Below are 25025 nucleotides of genomic sequence, written 5' to 3'. Positions count from 1 at the left end.
ATCGTTTTACCATATCTACTATGATGTATTTCTGGGATCTTCATTCTGATCGATTGGTCTATATGACTTTATGTCAATACCACATTGTTTTGCATAGTTAATTTTTTAATATGTCTTGAAATCACAAAACATGAGCTTCTGTCTTTGTTATTTTCAAGATTCTTTTTTTAAAGGAAAAAAAATTTCAAGATTCTTTTGGCTTAGTTAAGATCCGTTGAGATTCCATGTAAAATTTAGGACATTTTTCTCTGTTTCTCCAAAAAAATATCATTGAGGTGTTGTCTTGGTTACTTTTCTCATTGCTGAGACAAAATACCGAACGCCTAAAGATAAAGGAGGAAAGCTTTATTGTAGGTCACTGTTTGTAGAAGTTTCAGTTCATAGATGGTTGGCTCCAAGGCAGGGTAACATGGTGGAAGAGAAATAGTTCATAGAAGGTCGAAGGCAGCAAGCCATGAAGTAGGGATGAAACAAGCAATGAAAGCAGCCCTTTTTTCTGTCCCTTATATTATATCCTGGCTATGTGCCCTTAGGGTGGGTTGCATTCACACCCAGGGTGGGCCTTCCCATTATTCACACTCACAACTATGCTAAATCAATCAGTGACTAATTTAGTAATCACACAATAATCCCAGTATCACACACTGTAGATCCAGCCATTTCTGAAAAACCCCACCTATGAGTATGTGAGACTTTGGGGGGGACTTCAAGATATAAACCATGACAGATGTTAACAAGGATTCTGTTAAATCTGTAGATCAGTAAGGTTTAACGATGTTAAATCTTGTAGGCTATGAGCATGGGATGTCTTTGCATTTGTTTGTTTCCTCTTCAATTTCTTTCAACAGTGTTTTATAGTCTACAGCATACAAGTCTTCACCTCCTTGGTTAAGTTTATTCTTTTTATTTTATTTCATATTGTAATACCTTTATAAATGGGATTTTCTTTTCATAATGTTCATTGTTAGTGTATAGAAATACAATTGAATTGTGCTTATTGATTTTGTATCTTGCACTATTACTGAATTTGATAGTTCTAAGTTTTTTTTAAAGGAACCTTTATGGGTTTTTTGTGTATAAGATCATGTCATCCGTAGATAGAAAGAATTTTACCTCTTCTTATCCAATTTGGAGACAGTTTCTTTCTTTTTCCTGCGTAATTGGTCTGAGTAGGACATCTAGTACTATATTGAATATAAGTGGTAGGAGAGTGCTTCTGTGTCTTTTTTCCTGATTTTAGAGAAAAATCATTTGGTCTTTGATGGTTGTGTACCTTATTTGTGAGTTTCACATTTCACTTTTATATGTTGAGCTTGTTTGCTTCTGTTCTTAGTATTTTAGCATATTTATCATGAAGGGATGTTGAGTTTTGTCAAATGCTTTTTCTGTGTCAGTTGAGATGATTACATAAGTAGAGAACTGGATAAGTTTTAAAAATCTAAACATACCTATGCACATTTCTGCCCCCTTGAATGGCACAGTATTGGAGAGATAATTTAGTAGTATGAAAAAATCTGGGTTCAACATTGTTTTTCAGTGTTTTGAGAATTCTATTCTATTGTCTTTTTTTTGGTACTGGGAATCAAACTCAGGGCTTCGCACTTGCCAGGAAGGTGCTGTGCCCTACATTTTCTTTTTTGCATCCTTTATAACTATTAAAAAATCTGATGTCCATCTGATTCTTTTTACTTCATATGTTAATGGTTCTTCCCTGACTCTTTTAAAATATAGTATCTTACTTTGATATTTTAAAATGTAATGTTATGAATATGTCCAGATGATAATTTATGATTTATCATCTTGGCACATTATGGGTTCTTTTAATTTGAACTCTTGTGTATTTAGTCTTTTACTTTTGTAAACAGTTTTCTTCATTTTAATTTTTTTCTTGGCCTTATATTAAAGGATGTTAATACTTGTAATTTTGTGTTTTAATATCTAATATTTCTATTCTTTTCAAAGATCTTATTCTCCCATGTATATTCTTTCCCAGCCTTTTCCTTCCTAGACATTTTACTATCTGCCTCTCACTTGACTGTTATCTCCTGCCCCAGGCACATCCCTTCATACACGGTCAGCAATTGAAACTTGGAAAGCTGCTCCACCTTCAAGACTCTTGATGAGTGCAGTCCTTCAGGGAGCTTCCATACAAATCAAAACATACAACCGTAATTCTTTGGGAACAAAATCTGTTTTTACCACCAATCCATACATAGAATGTATGCTGTCATCACCGTGGGGGAATGTTGAAAGGGGGGATTGTATTGAGTAATGGCAAATGTTATCACATTCTTCTGAAATTTACCAACAACTTTTTTTCATTGTGCTCTCCTCTGGTTATTGTTAGGTTTTCATCAGATTCTAGAATTCAGGAAAAGTTAATTCATGTCTGATAATTTTTGCCAGTGTGGTCATTGGTTTTGTGGGAGGATTCATTTTTGGAATTCTGTACTCTGTTTATGACATCACTCATATATTTTTGAACTTCACAATTACATTGATTTTTATACCAAAAACCAAAACAAAACAACATCATGTGTGCCTTATTAACAGAAAAATCAGCCTAGAAATTTTGGGTTATTGATCTGCAAGATGACAGTAAATTTACTAGGTCAAGTGACATTGCTGGTACTGTTAGTATTGGTAGTGTTAGAAATGGCTATCTCCATTTCACCACTTCCTGGCTGTGTGACCTTGAACAGGTCTGCCTCTGAGACTCACTTTTTAGTCTATAAAATGAGATAATAATAATAATAATATGTAACCTTGTAGGGTTGTAATGGGAATGGAATGAAATAATACGTTTTTAGGCATTTGGCAAGCCAAATACATGCCCAGCTAATGGTAGCCACAGTTTTTACTAAAAATCATTACAGTATAGCTGTTTCTAACATACATTGCTGTATAATGTAAAAATACCCGAGCAAGCCAAGATCAAAATGAAAATATAAAAACTGGTAGAATATTGACTATTCTGTACTTTAATGAATTTACTATATTATTGTCTTGGTTACTTTTCTCTCGTTGCTGAGACAAAATACCCAACGCCCAAAATGAAAGAAGGAAAGGTTTGTTTAGCTCACAGTTTGTGGAGGTTTCAGTCCATACTTGGCTGGCTGTGAGGCAGAAGGTAGCAAAGCAACAAGAGCAAAGGGGGGAATGGCAGCCGAACAGCAAAGCGGCCGGGGCAACCGGGGGGATTGGGGGCAGGCGGCTTTTTTCCTTGCTTTCTTTTTTAACCGGGTTCCCCCCCCTTAGGGGGTGTGTAGTAGCTCTCACATAATCTTTGCCCTCCTCTTCCACAGGCTCAGGATGTGTACAAAGTAAGCACTCTGGCTTCCTGCTAAGTCACTTAGCCAAACCTCTAGACTCCCCAAGTTGACACAGTGTATCAACCATAACAATTGTAGACCATACATCTCCAAGGATGATTTAAAATTGAAGGGTTTTTTAGGGTAGATAATGGTGACAAAGCAGTCAGTGTACTATCTCATTATAACATTTGTCTTGCTGTGACATTTATTTATTCATTTGTCAGTTTTAGTTTGTAAACTCTTAAAGCACAAAGGACATTTAGAAAGTTTTCTTGTTCAACATGCAAGATGAAACCCTTTTTGTATTATAACATTGAGGACAGTTTGAGGAGGCTGGTGGGACGATTTAGAGCAAGGTTTGTATACTCTTGAAACATTCTAGAGGAACTTTAAGGCTAGGTGCTTCTTTTTAAGACAGCTTCACAAATGTATAGCTCTTAAAATGCTTGTAGTACAGCTGTCAGTTTTCTTTTTAACATTATGTGAAAACAAATGTTCTAGCTGTTGTATGAATTATGGTCACCTTTTAGAAATTTGAACTATAGTTGAGAAAAAAGAAAAACCCTGACATTTCAAAGGTTCAAACAGACTTAAAATGAGGGGTAAAAATAGAGAGAGAGAGAAAGAGTGTGTTAGTTGAGGGCACATTTGCAATATCTTTTGAAAAAGCCTCCCTTTTTTCACTTCAGGTGCTAATTTTGTTGGTTTGGACCATTAGAGTATTATCAGAAAACTACACAGTTCCATTTTCTATCTCGTCTCTGGTCTGTTAGACCACAAGAAGTTAATGGAATAGGGGTTAGCAACCTTCTCAGCCTTGAGGGCCATTAACAGTACTAAGCTAACAATTGAAAAATAGGCACAAGAAAAAGAGAAGTCTGTGAACACATAAAAAAAGAGAAAAAGAAAAAAAGGGATAGCAAGGATCTAAAGAAAGATACCATGTTGAAAGGAGTGGCAGGTTGCTATTAAAATTGTTCCAGATGCCTATGTTTACTTGACTGTATTATAGAAATTAGCTTTTAGCATGCTAGAAAGAGATTAGATGTAGAGAAGTCAAAAGGAATAGAAAATTTCACAAAACTAAATACTATCTGTAATATACCTTATTCTTCTGGTGCCAAGCAGGAACTCATTAGGTGTCATCTGTAAGCACTGGGGTTGATTTGTGCTTACATCAGTTTTCTCTTAGTCTACATCTCTATTATAAGCAACTTTTATCTGAATTTCCTACCAAAGGACTGCCTCTGAACCAACCTTTGCTGAAACGCTTTTAGAGAAAATCAAGGTGTTATATGATTGGCATAGGAAGCCTTGCTGAATGACCTAAGTAAATGAAAAAACTATTTTCTATGAGTTTAGGGTAATTTTCCAGGTAATTTAGTCACCAGTGGCATTTATAAAAAGCAAATATTATAAATGAGCATTTATAGAAAAATAAACAAAGTGGCAGGTATACTATTGACTCAAGTTGTCCAGCTATGAAACTAGAGCTAAGAAATGTGTTCAAGGGTTCCCTCCCAAGTACACGTTAATGATGAGTAAAACTATTACACAAGGTTAAAACTGTGAAATAGCAGACAGTAGGTAGAATTCCACTGTCTTGATGTCTTTCACATTATCTCAGCATTACAGCTGTAGAGGGAAGTGTGTGATAAGTCTCCATGCTTTGCATAAGCACAGTGGGGTAGAAGTACTGAGGCTCATATCAATTTTCTAAAGTTCTTAGGTTCTTGGCAAAGTAAAATAATTCACTATTAAATATGTCTTTAATAGTTAAGTACTATAAAGTTACTGTTAATATGATAGAGTTTGTGTTTGCCCCTAATTTCGTGATTTGAAAGGAGTTGGTTATGAAGCTTTTTGGGTAAATGTTAATAGTCTCTGTCCCTGTTTTTGTCTTGCCTTGAATTTGGCAAAAGTTTTGTCATTCTTTTTTACTCTATTAGCAAACAGTATGGAATATCACACCATTTACCTAAAACTTATGAAGCAGTGATCAACTTTCATGACAAAAATGTCATGATCAATGAGCATTTTATGTGAATGGGAACAAGGGAACAGTTCACAGAAGTTGCCTAAACAGACATGAGAAATTTTTATGCTATCTGCTAAATAGGACTTTTTACTGGTATCTTCACCCTGCAGATAATTTTTGGTAGATAAAAGGAACAGCATTTGAAGAAGAGGAAGATCTGCATTTTTTCTTTATTTGTAGTAGTGTGTGTGTGTGTGTGTGTGGTGATGATGATGGCGGAAATTTTTGATGAAGGATGTCTTCCTTCCTTCCTTCCTTCCTTCCTTCCTTCCTTCCTTCCTTCCTTCCTTCTTTCTTTCCTCTCTTCCTCCCTTCCTCCCTGTCTCTCTTCCTCTCTCTTACCAAACTCTTGGAGGTTGAAGGGAGTTCTAGAAATTCTCTAGACCAGGGATCAACAATCTATAGTACTTGGGTAGTACTTGGGGCAATGCAGCATGTCACTTATTTTGCAGGAATTCTGCTAAGATTTTCTTTAAAGCATTTTTTATGTTTATAGAAACAATTAAAAATAATTTTGTTACAATAATTATATGAAACTCACATTTTATTGTCCATAAATAAAGTTTTATTGGAATATAGGCACATTTTTATTTATGTAATACCATTTATGTATTCATTCAATTATGTGTTATGCTTTCACATTACAGTGATAGAGTTGAGTAGTTTTGACACAGACTACATGCATGCGAGTCCTAAAATATTTACTAGCTGGAAAAGGAACTCAAGAAAACAGTTCCATTTTCCATTGTAGCAGAAACAGTAAAATAATTAGAAGTGAATTTAAAGAAGGAAAGAAAAGAATTTAAAGGAGGTAAAGGATCTGTACACTGGAAACTTTAAAACACTGAAAAAAGAAATCAGCGAAGACACAAATAAATGTAACAATAGCCCATGTTCTTGGATTAGAAGAATTAATAACTATCGAACTTTCAGTATTTCCCAAAGCATCATATAAATTGCAAATAATCCCCATCAAAATGCTAATGGCAGGCTAAAGATATACTTTGCGATAGAGCATCTGCCTGGCATGTTTGAGGTTTTGGGTTCAGTCCCCCAAAATTTTTCAGTTAAAAAGATCTCAGCCAGCCAATAAACAAAAAGCCAATAGTATTTCTCACAGAAATTGAAAAAGAATCCTAAAAATCGTACTTAATCACAAGTGATTCTAGTCAAAGCCATCCTGAGAAGAATGAATTTGGAAGTGTCACACTTCCTGATTTCAAATTATATTACTATGCTATAATAATAAAAACCATAGGGCTCTGACATAAAGACAAATATATAGGCCAGTGTAACAGAATAAAGAGCCCAGAAATAAACCTACACATGTACAATCACATGTGGAAAGAATGGTCTCATTAAATCATGCTGGGTAAAGTGGATATCCATCATGCAAAAGAATGAAATGATACCCTTATACCATACATGGAAATCAACTTAAAATGCATAAAAGACTTAAAATCCTTCAAAACCGTAAAACTCAGAGGAAGACAGGGGGAAAGCACCTTGAATTAGCCTCTGCAGTGATTTTTTGTTGATCACACCAAAAGTTTAGGCAACCAAAGTAAAAATAAACAAATACGACTCCACATTAAACTAAAAAACTCTTTCCAGGCATGGTGGCGCACGCCTGTAATCCCAGCACTCGGGAGGCTGAGGCAGGAGGATCGTTGTGAGTTCAAGACCAGCCTGGGCTACAAAGTGAGCTCATGGCTGGCCTGAACTGCACAGCGAGACCCTGTCTCAAAAAGACAAAAACAAAACAAAACTAAACTAAACTAAAAAACTCTTCTCCAGTCAAGGAATCAACCAAATGATAAAGGGTCTTGTGAACTGGGAGAAAATATTTGCAGGCCATATAAGTTCTAAGTGCATATTAAATCATTAAATATTAAATGATTAATATATATAAATTATATATAATATAAAGTATATTATATTTTACATCTATATAAAATACAGAGAGAGAGAGAGAAAGAGACAGAGCATGAACGCTCATGCAACTTGTTAGCAAAAAATAAAAAAAAAATCCAATTTAAAAATGGGCAAAAGACCTGAGTAGACATTTTCCCAAGGAAGATCTGTAAACGGCCAAGAGATACGTAAAAAATGTTCAGCATTACTGAGCATCAGGGAAATGAATATCAAAACCACAATGACATATCATCTCACACTTATTAGGTGCTGTTATCAAAAAGATAACAGGTAGCAAGTGTTGGTGAAGTTGTAGAGAAAAGGAAATCCTATACCCTACTGATGAGACCATAAATTGGTACGATTACTGATGAAAAACTGCTGGTACAACTGAAAAACAGTATAGAGCTTCCAGATATTAAAAGTGGAACTAATATACGACCCACCAATCCTTCTTATAGTTATACAACCTGAGGAAATGAAATTAACATTTTAAAATGATATCTGCACTCCCATGCTCATTGCAGCATTATTCACAATAGCCAAGATATAGGGACAACCAAAGTGTGCATTGATAGATGATTGGATAAAGAAGTTTTGGGGTGTGTGTGTGTATATGTGTGTGTGTGTGTTGTGTATAAAATGGGATATTTGTGTATATATATATATATGAATGTAATATTCATATGCACATGTATCTACTTAATGGGATATTGTTTGGAGGATATTATTAAACTTTTAAGGAAGAAAAGTTTGCCATCTGCATCAACACAGATGAGCTTAGACATTATGTTAAGTGACGTTATGCTAAGTGAAACACATAAAAAAAACCACACCACAGGATGTTACTTGTATGTGGATTCTAAAAAGGTTGAATACATTGAAACAGAGAGAGGTTGGAGGTATAGTTCAGTGATAAAACACTGGCCTAGCATATGCAAAGCTCTATATCCCCAGTATCACAAAAATCAAAATGAAATCATCGAAATAGTAGAATAACAGTTTGGGGGTAGGTCAGGGAGGCAGAGGAAATGGGGAGATGTTGGCCAAAACTTGCAGTGCTATACGTGTTTAAGCCTAGGGCTAATGTAAAACATGATGACTGGTTAGTAACTTTGTATTGTATACTGGCAATTTGCTGAGAATAGACTTCAGGTGCTGTCACGATATACACAAGATAGGTAACTATGTGAGGAAATGGAATATGTTCATCGTTGGTTTGCCAGTAGTCATCTCATCACACACACACACACACACACACACACACACACACACACAGGCACAGAGTCTGCCCAAAAAATGTTTTCACACTTGAGGAAGAGAAAAATAGTATGATATTTCTTCAACAGATGGTGTCACCCTCATATGGGGGACCCTAGAGGATGTCATATATCACAGAAAACCCACTACACTGCCGGCCATTAGAGAAGAAATTAAAAATGCATGTGCAGCAATCTCAATGACCAAGGTTATGCAAGCAGCAGTTGGCCATACTAATAATTGTCTGGAAGCTAATGGCCACAACTTTGAGCATGTCTTGTAGTTGTAGAAGCCAAAGGTAACTTGTATTAATTTCATGTCTCAATAAATTTAGTATTAAAATATTTATACAAGTTTTTCTTTTCCAAAATAAAGAAAGTTTTTCTTTTCTTCAAGTGTGTATATGTTTTTCTGTTGGGGTGTCTGTCTGTCTGTCTCTCTCCCCCCGCTGTCTGTCTCTCTTTCTATATATATATATTCATCTATTATATTGTACACCTTATATATAAAACAAAATACATAGCTATAAGATAGGTCATGGTAATAAGTACTATTAGCAGGAATAAAGAGGATACTGGTGATAGAAAATTAGGGGGGAATTGCTTTTTTGTATATTATGTTATACTTTTATTTTTTTCTTAAAGTTAGCTTTACCTTTGTTAATAAAGATTTTTCTAAAACAAATTACTATACAAGTCTTTGTTTTGTTTTGCTTTTTCTTCTGGTACCGGGAATCGAACTCACTTGTGCTTGCCAGGCAGGTGCTGTGCTGCTGAGCTAAATCCCCAGCCCCACTATACAAGTCTTTACAAAGTAGTATTTATCAGTCCTGTTCTACAGTCACCGAATTTATAACTACACAGTTCAACTTGATGATTTTGTGTCTTAAGTGAGCTATCCAAAATTCTTATGCTTTACTGCGATTTATTCACTCAATCAACAAGCATTTATTGAATACCTAACGCTATAGAAATCCTTTATCTTTCAACTTTCAGCTGAGAATTACAATTAGAAACTCTGTTTTAAAAATTAATCTATTGGTATGCTTTTCATATACATAATCACATTCATTATAGGGAATTTGTACCTGTATATAATATATCTTGATTCTTTTTACCCCATTCCCCTTTCCACCCTTAAATCCTTTTTCCCCTTCTTATTTTCAAAAGTTTTGTTTCCATTTTTTTCCTTTTCCATTCCTTCCTTCTCACCCTTGCTTCCCTTTCCCATTGGAACATTTTCTTCCTACTTCCAAATATCTATCATCCATTTTGGTCCTTATTTATGCTTTTAGTTTCTCATACAAGAGAAACAATGTGATATTTAAACATATATGTCTAATTTATTTAACCTAAAAGTATGGTCTCAAGGTGCATTTGTTTACCTAAAAATGTCTCAAATTTTTCCTTCTTTATGATAGAGTAGTACTCCATTATATACATAAACTACATTTTCTTAATCCATTCATCCATTGATGGGCATTTAGGCTGTTTCCAAGAGTTACCTATTACAAATAGTGCAGCTGTAAACATTAGTGTGCATATATCACCGTGGTATGATGCAAGTCATACCACATATACCAAGAAGAGGAATAGATGTGTCAAAAGAAACCTCTAATTTCAGTTTTTTGAAGAATCTCCATACAGATTTCCGTAGTGGTTTCACCAGTTTACACTCCCATGAGCAGTGGAGAAGGATTCTTTTTTCCCCACAGCCTTGTCAGCATTCATTATTGGGTCATAGCTGTTCTTCCTAGAGTAATATGGAATGTCAGTGTTGTTTTGACTTGCATTTCTCAAATGAGCAGTGCTGTTCACATTTTTCATATATTTAATTACTATTTGTATTTCTTTGTGTGAGAAGTGTCTATTCATTTCAGATGCCCATTATTGGATTGAGTCTTTAAATTTGGGGAGTCTGATTTTTAAAAATTCTTTACAAATTTTAGATATTAGTGTTTTGAGGCACACCTGGCCAATTTTTTTTTCCCATTTTGTGGGTTATCTCTTCACTCTGTTGGTGATTTTGCTGTGCAAAAAGGCTTTTCAGTAAGATGAGATGCCAGTTGTTATCTTTCATAATATTTCCTCTGTGGTTGGGGTTTTGTTCATAAAATCTTTGCCTACACTTACCTCTTCAAGAGTTTTACCTATTTTACTGTCAAGCACATTAAATGTTTCTGTTTTAATATTTTAGATCTTTGATCCATTTCAATGTTAGTTTAATACATGATGAGAGATACTGGTCTAGTTTTAATCTTTGACATGTGGATAGCCAGTTTTCCTTGCACCATTTATTAAAGATGCCATTTTTTCTCCATTGAAGGTGTTTGGCTCCTTTTCCAAAGATGAGGTAGGTGAGTGTGCTTAGAGTTGTTTCTGCATCTTCTGTTCTATTTCATAGGTCCTCAGGTCTGGTTTTTTTTTTTTTTGTCCAGTACCATGCTGTTTTTAAAATGGTAACTTTGTAATATGACTTCAGATGAGGATTTGTAAGAGTCCCTGCCTTGCTTTTGTTGCCCAGAATTGCTTTTGCTATTGTAGATCTCTTCTGTTTCCATAGTAACTTTAGGATTTTTTTTCTCTAGTTCTGTGAGGTATGATATTGGTATTTTGATTGGGATTGCATTAAAAATGTTTAATAGTTGTGGAAATATGGCCATTTTCACTATATTGGTTCATCCTAAGAACAGGGAATATCTCCATTTTCTGATGTCTAATTCTCTTTTATCAGAGTACTGTAGTTTTCAGTGTATAGGTCTTTCAGCTTCTTTTTTAGATTGCTTCCTAAGTATTTCATTTTTCTTGATAGAAACTTTCAAGTTAGCCTAGCATTTCTCACCCTTTCTTTCTTTACTTCTTTCTTTTCCCATACCCGTCTTACCCCTAGATAGTTTTTAGGGAGTTGAGGGAAAAAAACGTAGTGAAGTAGGTTATGTACAGTTTTAAATCACAGTGGGTTTCTTTACGAATATATTGAGAATTTAATTTTAATCCTTTAGATCTCAATCATAGATGATTAATGATCAGGTAACTATGTTCACATGTGACTGATACTGTGCAGCATTACATGTGTCATGGATGCATAGCTGTAGACTTACTTTATTTCCTAGCGCTCCGGGGATGCAGACTGTATAATTGAATCAAAAATCCTTGATAGACTGACAGTACAGTTGTAATCTCTTATTTTTATTTCATTATTTTTTACAATCCTCATTATCAAGCTATATACCCAGGCCTTTAATCTCTTTTTTTATTAGGTAATTCTTCAAATATTTTAAGGTCTCAGGATAAATTGAATTATGTAAATTAAATATTACAAAGCAATGCAGTCATTAGTAGTTACTAATTAGATTTATTAGTAGGATTAATTTTTGTAAACACTGAATTTTAAAGGAGGAATGTAACTGTAACATGAGTAGGCTTCAATTTTATTAGCCTTTGCTCCTGGATATTGATCTTACTTACAGAGAGGTAGTTCTGCATTCTAGGTCAATGGTGTTAGTGTTACGTCATTTTATAAATCTTTGTTGAATGTCTACCTAGAGCAGAGATTAATGTTTAATGATTAGTAGTTGAATAGTGGTGAGCTAAATGAGAGCATACATTATAATGCTCAAGAGTCACATTCCTGAATTTAGAGGTTCTTTCAGAATTTCTTTTTTTAATTTACCTTCCTAAAAAGAATTAACATATTGTCATTTTCAGGATACTGGATACCTTTGGTATTTCAGCCCATTCATCATGTTTATTATCTTTAGTATGGTTTATTGCTTTGTGTGCCTTTGGAGGGATGGTATTACAAATTCAGATGATAAATTTTTGAAGAAATAAGTTATAATCTCAGTTAACTATTTAAAAAGAATAATTTAACAATAGTAGCCATTTCATTCCATACAAATAATAGAATTTTAATTAATTAATTTGGTACCAGGAATTGAACTTAGGATGTCACACTTGCCAGGCAGGCACTGCACCACTGAGCTATGTCCTCAGCCCAGTAGAATTTTAGAGTTGGAATGAACTTTAGAGGGCATCTGATCCAGCTTCCTAATTTCAAATCAAATTCCACAGAATTAATAATCCTGTTTTCTCTTGTTGTCCACCTCAGGTTGTGTGAGGAAGATACTTTGCTGTAAGGCCTTCCCTTAGAGTTTTACAAGTAGAACTACTCTCTAATTTATAAACATGAATTGCTTCAGAAATGTTTTTAAATGTGTTGTTTAGAACTGAGAGCATTTTCCCATAGGAACAATATTTTAATTAATGGTAGTTACAGGACTGGTCCTCAAAGGGTGTTAACTCGTTATGTGAATGAAACTCTTAACCTTTGGAATGAAAAATGTTTTTAATAGTCAATGCTGGTTATTTGGGGGAACATAGTAGAGGTGACATGGGAACATGTCAAGGGCTGTCTTTTTATGTCTTATTTCTGAGGCTGAGTAGTGAGTACATGTGTTCATTATATTGAATGCTTGAGTTACGACCATCCTCATACAGGAACAACTTGGTTTATTACTGGAATTTTTAGGTTTAACTTCTGACCAAAGTCTTAAGTTAATAAATAAATTCTGGCAGCCTGCTATTCTAGATCTCTTTGCATTCGTATATCTGGTAATCTGAACAACTACTTTGAAGATAACAATATGCAATATAATAATCATTGTTAATTTCTTATCATCTTGTTTTGAAATTGTGTATTGTTTATATTTTTTTATTCTCTTTAAAAAATACTAGAAAAGCAGCAAGGAAGGAAGGGAAGATAAAGAAAGCAATCATGATAGAAAAGAACAGTGTTAAAGAAACAACAGAAGCAAACAACCTTAGACCAGTTTTTAGTTCTGAAAAGGTTGAGACCTGGTGACCACAGACTCTCCCAAGGAGAGAAAGGATGCCAGAAAACTAGATTTCTGATGTTCTTACGGAAAGGGGCTTTCATTCCAAACAATAACCACCTTCTATTTCATCCTCCCTTCCTGCAAGCCAAAGATGTCAATTTGACTGTTGAGTATAGTAGGAAATTGTTGTTTCTGGTAAACTAGGCACATTTCATGACGTTTTGGTGAATACACAAGGAAAATTATTGGTGTTTCTGACAAATTATGCACATTATACAACCCTTTTTATTATGTAAAGGTTAGTTAAGGGATGCTTTGGGAGGTTCGGAATACATTATGGGTATTTTCACTATTATGGGAACATTAGTCTTAATTTAAAACCATCCCTTGCAAACGAATTGAGTTCATAAGTCAAGGGACTACTTTATGTTTTCTGAATTTTTATATACCTGAAATATTTGATAATTTTAACAATGTTGTCTTACTACTGGAAGTTCATTTTCAAAATGAACAGTTTAAAAATTATTTAGTTATAGGTATTTAAAGAAAAAATGATTTAATTTACAAAAGGATACAAAGTTGGTAATTCTGAAGTTTCAAGGGTTTAGATATGATGGTAGATTTATGTTTATTTTGTACAATATTACTTCATTTTGTTGTTTTGTTAATGTAAGTGCATGACCAGTCTTTTATCTGGCAGCCACCTGTAGGCATGGTTTTGAGAGAGGAAAGAAAAAAGGTAGTGATTTATTTGAGGTAACTAAACAAATTGTGAAAGGCAAACAAAATTGAATTACGTGTGTATCTGCAAACATGGGCTAGATATTACTCTGATTTGCAGTTACCTGAACTAAAGGCTTGTGAAAAACAGGAAAATAGAGGAGTGAAGCTTGTACAAGGTCTGAATCTGGAGAAGGGAAGTGAGAAAAACAGTAAAGGCTCAGGAGGCTTGGTTATAGTAGTGAAGAGATTTGAGGGTGCAGAGGTAGAATAGGGTAAAAGCTTGACTTCAGCACAACAGTGCAAGCAGCCATTGATATGTTTGAAGTTCTCCTAATTCAGGGAATACCTTACACATTTATAAATACACATAACCAAGAACTAGGTACTGTTTATTTTATTTTAGCAAACACCTGAGCCAGATTTCTCAATGATTTGGTTACTTTTTTGTGAATGGAAGTTATTTTGTTGTTGATTTCCTTTTTGGTATTTTGCAGTGTACATGGATTGTTTTTAATATTGAGGCACTAATTCAGCTGTACAACTTATTTACAATTAAGTAAAGATCAAGAGTTACTTGCCTTTTTAGGAGATATTTGACCTAAGAAGCAGAGTTTTCCTTACTAAATTGATACTGCAGTTTGGAAAGATGTGTGTCCATTTTACAGATTTCTCTCTAATATTACTGTGGAGAGGTTTTTATTATCCTATCTTTCAGATTCATTTGTAGAACGTTGCCATGAAAAAAACTTGCCCTAGGGAATCATTTCATTGGTGTTCATCAGCTAGTTATATAGAAATGTGCAAAATTGATCTTGTGACTAGTATCTAAATTTAGCACTCAGATTAAGACTATAGCGGGAACGAATATAATGTGGAATGTAACTGCATGAAATAAAGGAAGCTAGAACAAAAGAGAAGTATTTGAAAAGATTTAAGCCATTTAAGAAAGAAATCATATTGAAGACTTCGAGGGCTTTAAGAAACAAAGATTTAAAACAAGAAAAAGAGGAATATTTCAGTTTTATATACTCCTTACTCATCCAGAGTAGCTATCTGTCATCTCTCTCTTCTCCCTTCCCTACCTTCGAATAAACCAGCTTCTTTTATTTAAAAAATAAAAAATATAATGAGAAAAGAAACAAAAGAGAAACCTACAGGGGCAATGAACAGAAAATACAATTTGACATTTTAATAATTAATTTACTTTCTGCCTAGACCACAAATTTTATTTTGTCTTCTTAGGCATGCATTGAGAACATAACCAATTAACATTGATTAAAATTTTAGTATTATGTTTGTATATATGTTAGCTTTCTATTGCTGTGACAAAACACCTGAGGTAAACAACTTGCTATGGTTTTGGTCTAGAATGTTTTCCCATACTTTCATGGATTCAGAGGTGGGGTTTTGGAAGGTGAGTAGATGATGGTGGTACTATACTAATCAATGTATTAATCCATTGGTGAGTTAGTTTGTAGCTAAATGTACTGTTGGGAGGCAGCGCCTGTTTGGAGGTGGGTCATTGAGGGCATGAGCTGGAAAGGTGTATTCCTGTCCTTGGCTCCTCCCTTCTCTCTCTGCTTCTTGCCTGCCGAAGGATGAGCAGCTGTTCTCTGACCAGGCCCTTTTAACCATGGACTGAAACTATGATAGAAAATAAACTTTTCTTCCTTTAAGTTTTGAGTGTTGGTTATTTTGTCCAGTGCTAGAATAGTGACCAAGACATAACTTACAGTTTGAAAAGTATATTTTGTTTCAGGTTTTCAGACGTTTCAGCACGTGGTTGCTTGGGCCCATCACTTTGGGCTTGTGGCCAGGAAAAAATCATTGTGGGCAGTGCATGGTAGAGCAAAACTGCTCCTCTCATGGCTACTGGGAATCAGAGGGTGCAGGGAGGTTCTGGGTCCAAATATACCCTTCAAGGTGGTGTCTCCTGTAATGTTCCTCCAACTAGGTGCCACCACCTGAAGGTGCCCTTCTCCCCCATTGTGCCATCAGTTGGAGATCCAGCCACCAACACACGAGCTTTTCAGGGACATTTAAGATACAGAAAATAAATACTTATGAACAGAAGAATAACCTTTAGAGTATTAACTGTCCATTCTGAAACTCAGTCTCCACCTCTTTTTTTCTTGAACAGATCCCAGAGTTATTAAGAAATGCTACATGGCAAAGATGGAGAAAAGACAGTTCAAGACAGTTATTAGATGCTGCAAAGGTAAGATTAAGCCCATACTTCAACATGTGGTAGGAAAAGTATATAAACTCTTGGGACATTTCCTAACTTATACTATATATTTAGTACATATTTTACATTTTTCAAATAATTTTCATGTATTTCTAAATACGGGCAAGAAGGTATGTTCCTGCTACTAGAAATGCAGAAAGAAATCTTGCTATTTTTCTACCCCTGGAGAAATCTGAATCTCTTGAGATTTGTGCCAACTAAAGTAACATTTTCAGAAAGCTTCTATACATGTAATGGCAGTTGTTGACACTTAAATTTATCTTGGTAATTTGTATCTATTATATAGAATGTTGTAGTTTTTCAAGTGAGTGAAGTTTCTTTATCCTTGAAAATTTTCGAATAGCAGAACATCAAGAGATTGTGAGCTTATTAGAGCTCATGAAGTAAATGATGCTTAGTTTACGTATTGATGAGGGTTATTCTTCATAGCTAATATAAATGAAAGACATCTTTAAAAATTCCCAGTGCTTTAAAATGGAACAGTTAAATCTCTGTGGTAGAAAAAGGCTACTTTTTAATTTTTTTTTAAATTATTTCCCATTGAAGTATAAGACATTGTTCTGATTTATACAGAGGCTGTAGAAATGAAAAATTTTTCATTATTAAACTAAAGCTTTAAGGGGAAAATATACTTAATTGTCTCATTGCCCATGATGCTGTGAATTTTATTTACATTTTAGGCTTTTGCTTTGTTTAAGACCTCGTTATTTTATGTGTTGTTTACCAGACCCCTTGATAAAACGTGTTGCCTAAATGTTTAGAGGAAAAAATGTCATAAAGAGATATTTCAGACTAGAAATTACCTTTGATGTTTTCCTTTTACAAAGTGCTTTAAGATTGTTGATCCAAAATCAATAATCCATTTTAAGGTAGTTCGTGCGTTTCAAATGGTGAGAACAAGAAGGTAGTTTTGTTTTTTGTAATTCCATTTTTGTAGCCTGGTCCTGAGGTGATACTATTGTGTATGGTATTGATACATATTTGTGTTTGTGAGAGAATTGTTCATTAATATTGATCATTCTGATTACTGAAAAAGCATCATTAAACCTGTGTACTTAATTATTTTTTAATTGTGAAAAGGCTTTCAATATTAGCAAGCGTAAAATTAAAACATAATCATTAATATCTTGTTACCTATATTTTCTCAAATAATTTTATTTTTATATATCTCTAAATTTAGCAGTAATTTTAAGGCCTTTTAAAATTTTATTGTAGATATGATAATAGATGATGCTAGTTGGGAGATTTGCAGATAGCTGTTTTATAAGCCAATCCAACAAGCATTGAAATCTGCATATCATATATATGTAAAACACTGGTATATACCATGAGAGAAGAAGACAAAAGATATTGTTCTAGCTCTAAGAAATTTACTGGGTAATAGCAAAGACAAAACGTGTGTGACTGTAGCATAAGATAGACTGAAGTACTAAGAATACATGGTCCTTAATATGTATGTGAGCAAGGATAATAAGAAAAAGGACTAGTTGCATAAAATCAGCAGTATTAACTGTACAACAAAAATATATACAGAAGGTAAGCAGATAAGATATAAATTAACTGTATATTATCCTTATCAATAGTAGAGTAACAGATTATTGGCACAGTAGTAGTGAATGACAATAAAGGTACCACTGTAAGTTAAATAAAAGTATAATATAATTTTAATGTTTTAAATGTGAATTTTAAAGGCTATTTAGAGAAAGTGATTTCTGCATGAATATTTGTTAATCTCAATGTTCATTATATAAATTTAGCTGTAAGCTATTTATGAAAGTGTTTTCCTTTACTGTGTCAGGCTAAAAGCAATGCCTTTGAGTTTGTTTTGGGGTATTCATTAGAGTAGATTGTTTCTTCATTGCTTTTAATCATCTGAAATTCTGTAATAGCCATTAAATTGGTTGGTATTATTTTCAATAGACTCTGCAGGCATGGCCACTGATAGAAAAGAGGACATGTTGGCATGGTCATGCAGGTGGAGGACTACACACAGACCCAAAAGAAGGGGTAAGAGCAAATAACAAGTAACTGGGAATTCTTGTTGATGATTGTGCTTGCATAGAATGTATATGTATTTTAACATTATCATACTCTAGTATATTTTGATTGATTCTTCTAACTGAAATTCTCTAATGTCAAATTGTATGCACTGACTAAAGTTACATGGATGAGATTTTCTTTGGTGTAAAATCAACTAACCAACCAACCAACAAAATTTCCTGATTGATTGAAAGAGAAAAATTTATTTGTCAAGTAATCATTTTAGTTGTCTAAAATAACATTGGTTGAGCTTAGTTATTATGTAACCTAGCCTCAAATAAATGGCCAAGTTAGATTTAGGCAATTAATGTGTGCCTGTGTGTTTTAAGGTTGATGTTTCCCCATGTATATGTTTAGATTCTAGAATATCCACTAACTTCATGGTGGATCCTCCCCTTAACCCATCTATTTAATTATCCATATTCTTTATCATTGATACTATCATTATATAGGTTTGGTAAATAGTAAGGTCACTGAAATAAAAAGATTTAATTGCACTATACTTTTCCAAGTGAGTGAAAATGTCATCAAAATACTGTTACACATTTTTCCACCTGGCCCTTTTTTCTGAGTTTGCTTTTATTTTCTTCCTGTCTTTACTCAATGAGACAGAGACAAAGAGTGAGAGTGAAAGGGAAATAGGAGAGAGAAATAAGACAAAGAGTGAAAGAGAAATAGAAGTGGTAATTTAAGAGTTGATAGCCAATTGAGTAAATTGTATATAGAAGTGCTCTATAAAAATTGTACTTATTTACAAAGCAAATAGTACTTATTTTATCGGTAGGAAGTGATTGGTGAGAAAGTGCTTTTCTTCTCTTTCTTTGGTTCCCAGTGTAATTCTTCTCTTTCACAGAACTCAAAGCATTCTACATTTATATTTCTGTCTCTTTTTAAAAGATATTACTATCTTCCGTGGCTGTCTAGAAATAGCAAAGTATCATAAGGTAGAATTTTCAAAAACTAAGCCAAGTACTGAAATTTGTTTATGCATGTGTTAGTCTTTAGCATGACATTTGTCAGTTTTCTAGCTCTGATTTCATACATCATCAACCGGCTATATGATCTTCATTTGATTTCTAAAAATTGACTTCCTTTTGGAATAAAGAATTCACTGACTCACCACTGAAAGCATCAGTCTGCTCAGTAGTTACTTTCATTGTCAGTCATTAAATGGACTGTTGGGTACATATCCATCTCATGCAGCATAATCCATTTTTTCTCAGGGCCTAATCACGCCTGGATAAACTTTTCATTGAAGTTTCAGACCAACAGAGCTTAGAAAACAAACCCTGAGGTGTAGAGAACATATTAAAAATCACAAAGCTTTTCTGAGAAATATTTACCTCTCCTATCCCAAACTCATTATACTTACATTCATAATTATGTAGGGAAAATTCTCAAGTAACACTGAATTTCTCAGTTAGTCATCTATTGAACTTGCTTGTCTTGTTTTGACCTAGCTTTTATGAAGCCACTTTTGTCTCTAACACTGTTGAAGTAGTTATTAGCTTTAGCCGAGGAGATAGTTCTTTTTTCTATACAGTTTGTCTGTCGCGAGGCCGAGTCTCTGAGTTTCTTAAACTTAAATCACCCCACTGTAGCAGGCTCGTTGACTTCTGTCACAGGAAAAGAATTTTTAGGGTATGTCAAGAAGATGCATGAATATGGTTTATTAGGCAGAGAGAGTATAGTACATACTCAAGAGGGGAGTATGGGTACTCTGAATAATGAGATACATTACAGTTTAGAACTGAATATATTTATTCTTTTCTTGAGAGTATGAAACGCTAGGGATAAAACTGCCCCCCAAGGGTACCAGCCCATTTGCAGGCATATTTTTAAAATTTTTTTTTTGAGACAAGGTCTCAGTGTGTAGTTCAGGCTGGCCTTGCACTCACTGTGTAGCCCAGGCTGGCCTTGAACTTGTGGCAATCTTTGTGCCTCAGCCTCCCCAAGTGCTGGGATTACAGGTGTGTGCCACCACACCTGGCTGTTTTTTAAGTTTTTCAATAAGTGATTTAAACATTTTCTGGATTTGCTCAACCTTTTGTTTACTATCTTAATTGGACCAGTTTATGGCCTTCTAGTGATGAGTCTGGCAGGGAAGGAGTATAAATCTGGCCAAGGACTGCTGACGTGGGACAGTCCTTCTTTCACAGCCAGGCACCTTGCTTTCTTAATCGAGCCAATTTATGGCCTTTTAGAATGAATCTGGTAGGAATAGGTATAAATCTAGCCAAATAATTTTGGCATGAGGCAATTTTTGGCTAAGTGCTGGAAGTTGCAGTCTTTTTCAGAGTACAACTTTTTTTTTTTTTTTTTGGTTTTGTTTTTTTTCTGGTACCGGGAGTCGAACTCATGACCTCATATTTGCCAGTCAGGCACTGTGCCTCTGAGCTAAATCCCCAGCCCCCAGAGTATAACTTTTAATTATGATTTTCTTTTCTGTTTTCTACCTGTCTTTTATTTTTTCTGTCCTACCTCACCCTCCACCTAACTTTGATATCTTATTTTTAAGGGGCTCCAGAAGACCTGATGGTCCAACCTTTTTTAACTTTATTTTTTATAAATATATATTTGTCATACATATTGATCACACTCATCATAGGGAATTTGTACCTGTACATAATATCTTAATTCTTTTTCCCCTATCCCCATCCCCACCCTTCAACCCTACTCTCCTCCCCATTTACAAAAGCTTTGTTTCTGTTTTTTTCCTTCTATTCTCTTTTGTTTTCCTTTTCCCTCCCCTGTCCCTTGTTCCCCTTTCCATTTGAACATTTTATTTCTCCTTCCCAATATCTATCATCATTTTGCTCCTTATTTACACTTTTTATTTCTCACCTAACATTCCAACTTTATGTAATTTTTTTTCTTTTGAGCAGGAGCATTGTTCTTGCCTAGCCAGAGCCTAAAAGACTTGTCCTGAATGATCTAAAGGACACATATGAATATCAGGGTTTGGTGTTTGTACAACCAGTACTCTTTGATAGTCTGAAAGAGAGGGCAGGGGCATACAAGACATTAGCCCACAACAACAATGGATGATCATGCAACATAAAAGAACTCAAAGCATAGTATTCTCTTCAGACAAATTCAAACTTTATTTCTCCATGTTGTTTCAGAAAACCAGCACAATAGTCATTCGTTGATACTTATGGCAGAGTCTGATATTGTACTGATCTATGAATATAGATCTTTAATGCAGAAGATACATTTGCAGAGTTGTTAGTAATGTCCACACAATTTCCTGCTGTGATAATGGCACAGGTTCTACCTTGAGCTGCTGTTAGAATACCTAGGACCATTTGCCTTTGCAAAATGGCTTTGCTCATCATTTTTATTTCTGAATTTAGTAATGAAACATTTTGCAGTGTTTAGTTTAGAGTCTTTTAGTTATAGTTGGTAAGAGGTTCAGTGTGTCTCATTATACTTTTAAGTTTTATTTGTGAAATAAAGATGGAGATGAAATGATCATACCAGTGAATAACTGATCTGTGGTCTATCAATGTAACAAAACTGGGAAGTTGGCTGGTCAATCTGTAGTTTCAACTCAGCGCCCTTGTATCCATGGGTACCCTAATGTATATCTTTCTACCTGCTCTGGAGTCAACCAAGGCCATAAGTTTGTGCCATAGAGCAACTGTACACCATTTGGGGCTAGCCATCTTATTCTAGCCCTTGCTTTTCAGTCAGTAGCAAACAAATGAGTGTCTCTTAACATAGTAGTGTGATTGCAGCTCTATATAGGAATCTGTCCCATATTTTTGGTGGCATTGTTCTATTTATCATAAGTATGTTTTATTTTGTTTCTTGCAATGGATGTTAGTTGGCTGAGTTGTCCCATAGTAGATGTCATTCAGGTATGTTTATCTAAGACCTAAAATATTTATTTATAAATTGATAGTTGTCTTTTATCATGGGAGTTTCAGGAGTGTGGGATAATTCAGGAACTATATTTCCATATCTGAATATTAATTGTGTCTAGAGACCTACAGATTACACATCAAGAGGTGAGTATGGGTGCTCAGAGAAATGAGACATATTACAGTTTTTCTTTTTTTTTTTTTGTCTTTTTGAGACAAGGCTTCTCTATGCACTTCTGGCTGGCCTTGAACTCACTTTGTAGCTGAAGCTGGCCTCAAACTCACAGTAATTCTCCTGCCTCGGCCCCCAAGTGCTGGGATTACAGGTGTGAGCCACCAGGCCCAGTTTACAGTTTAGCACTCAGTACATTTATACTTTTCTTGAAGGGATGAAAAGCTAGGGAAAAAAGCCTGCCCACCCATTCTCCCCTCTCCTTCAAGTGGGTACCAGCCCATTTGCAGGCATTGTTTTTAATAGGTGATTTAAATATTCTCTGGATTCACTCAACCTTTTGTTTGTTCTCTTAATTGGGCCAATTTGTCGCCTTCTAGTGTTGGGGCTAACAGAGAAAGGGTATAAATCTGAGCAAGGATTGTTGACATTGGGGTAGTCCTTATCTCAGATCCAGGCCCCTATACCTTACTTTTTATTTGAACCAATTTATGCCCTTTTAGTAATGAGTCTGGTAGGAAGAAGTGTAAATGTAGCCAGCATATGTGGACTCCAGGCTGTCTTGGGTGACGTCAGCTAAGTCCTAGAAGCTGCAGTCTTTACAGAGTACAATTTTTAGGTACAATTTCCTTGTCTTCTTTTTACCTTTTGTTTCTTCTATCCTACCTCATGCCTATCTCTGAAGCTGTACTAAATTAGTTCTTTAGGAAGAAGACATTTACCCTGTAGTCTGTAGTTTTGCAAAGTAGATACCAGTCCATTTTTGTATTTTTTCTCTCAATGCTTATTTTGCCCAAGTAGCATCTTTCAAAGCTGACGTGTATTCTGTGAGTTAGTATATTTCTTGCTATTAAAATTTAGGAAAGCTTGTAACCAAAATTGTTAGGTAAATTTTTCATTAGTTAAGGAAGAGGTGATTCTGCTACCTGTACTGAAAGACCTTTTTTTCCTCCACTTCTGATCAAAACTCAATGGGCTTTGAAGGAATGAACCCGTGTGCTATTGCTTCATGCCTGACAACCTTTTCTGGTGATATAAAGTTACCCATCTGTGAAGCAAAACATGTATTTAAGTTATTAATATAGTTACTTTAACATCTGAAAATTCTTCCAATTAGGTTACTTCTTTCATTTTACTTTCTTAATAGTTTTCTAGTGCCCTGTCCATGTGATTATTAATCATAGATATTTACTCATACCGATGTGGCCACAAGACTCTTCTCCTTCAGGTCATACTTTCAAATTGAGTATTATTGCATATAAGCAGTACAACTTGTGACTGTCAGTTATATACCTTTGAATCACATGTGTCCACTTTTATTTATGCAGTCCATGCTCCATAACAATGTTCTAGTCATCAAGAAACAATATATATAGTGGTGGTCCCTAAAGATTATAATGGAGCTGAAAAAATTCCTGTTGTGTGGTGAACAAATAGCTGAAGAAGAGGCAATAAAGAAAACTGCACAAGATGTAAAAGAACAATTAAGAAAATTCCATTGAGAGGTTTAGCAGAAGCTTTTGCAGATTTTAGTAAGCTCCTTAAAAAGTTGAATACGTGGACCTGAACTTTGAACCACTAATAGAGAAGAATGTCTGTGGTACATTATCTGCTTACAAGCAAATCTGTGATGAGAAAAAAATAAAATCAAGCAAACCACCACGGACATATTTCTGAAGAGTGGCACTTTCTCAGGATAAGGTACAGGCAGGTCCTATAGGAATAGTCCAGAACAAAGTGTTGCTTCTGAAGACCTTTTAGAGGGACAAGATATGGAGGTCGAAGTTAGTCATACTGGTGATCTTGACCATTAATAAGTTAATGTTAATGTTAATACTTAGGTTAATGTTTGCCTTTGTATATCAGTTTTTAACAAAAAAAAGTTTTAAAAAGGTAAAATAGAAAACTCTATAGAATAAGGATATAAACAAAGAAAATATTTTTATACAACTACACAATGTTTTGGGGTTTTAAAATATTTCAAGAATCAAAAAGTTTAAAAAGTTAAAAAGTAGTTTAGGAATTTGGTGTAGCCTAAGTTTAAAGTCTACGGTAGGTTACAATAATGTGCTGGACCTTCACATTCACTCACCAGTTACTCACTGACCTACATAGAGCAACCTACACAACACTGTAAAATCTTTTATATTTTCTTTGCTTAAATATGTTTATATGCAGTTGCCATTGTGTTGCATTTGCCTATAACATTCAGCACAGTAACATTCTGCACAGGTTTTATAATAGGCTATACCATATAGCTTAGGTATGTAGTAGGCTATGCCATCTAGTTTTGCATAGGTATATTCTAAGATGTTCATAAATGAAATCACCTACCTATACATTTCTAAGATTATATACCTGTTATTAAGCAATGCATGACTATATTTGGTTTTGGCCCACTATGTTACGAGTGTGGTGTTTTGTCTTTCTATGTACAAGCAGATATTCCTTTCTTCTTGTCCAGCTTTGTGAAACTTACGAAACCCTATTTAATACTAAGTAAGTGAATATTTAAAAATAGTCAGTGTGGTGATTTAGTACATCAAGTATTATGTGTACCTCCAGGATATTAATAAGAATGTATTTTCATATGTTTGAGAATAGATAAATTAC

At 34.6% G+C, this 25025-nt stretch overlaps 1 protein-coding gene across 1 annotated transcript in view; it reads left to right on the top strand.

Annotated features, from left to right (window-relative positions):
• Positions 1 to 25025, top strand: part of Abcb7 (ATP-binding cassette, sub-family B (MDR/TAP), member 7) — a 140923-nt gene that overhangs the window by 47961 nt on the left and 67937 nt on the right. Inside the window, exons 2-3 of the mRNA XM_005413086.2 lie at positions 16227 to 16304; positions 18255 to 18341. Of these exons, the coding sequence (XP_005413143.1) occupies positions 16227 to 16304; positions 18255 to 18341 (165 nt within the window). The remainder of the gene's footprint in view (positions 1 to 16226; positions 16305 to 18254; positions 18342 to 25025) is intronic.

Source organism: Chinchilla lanigera, unplaced genomic scaffold (assembly GCF_000276665.1).
Source record: "Chinchilla lanigera isolate Chin_1 unplaced genomic scaffold, ChiLan1.0 scaffold00161, whole genome shotgun sequence".
NCBI classification, from domain to species: Eukaryota; Metazoa; Chordata; class Mammalia; order Rodentia; family Chinchillidae; genus Chinchilla; species Chinchilla lanigera.
This window is presented reverse-complemented; position numbering and strand designations above follow the sequence as displayed.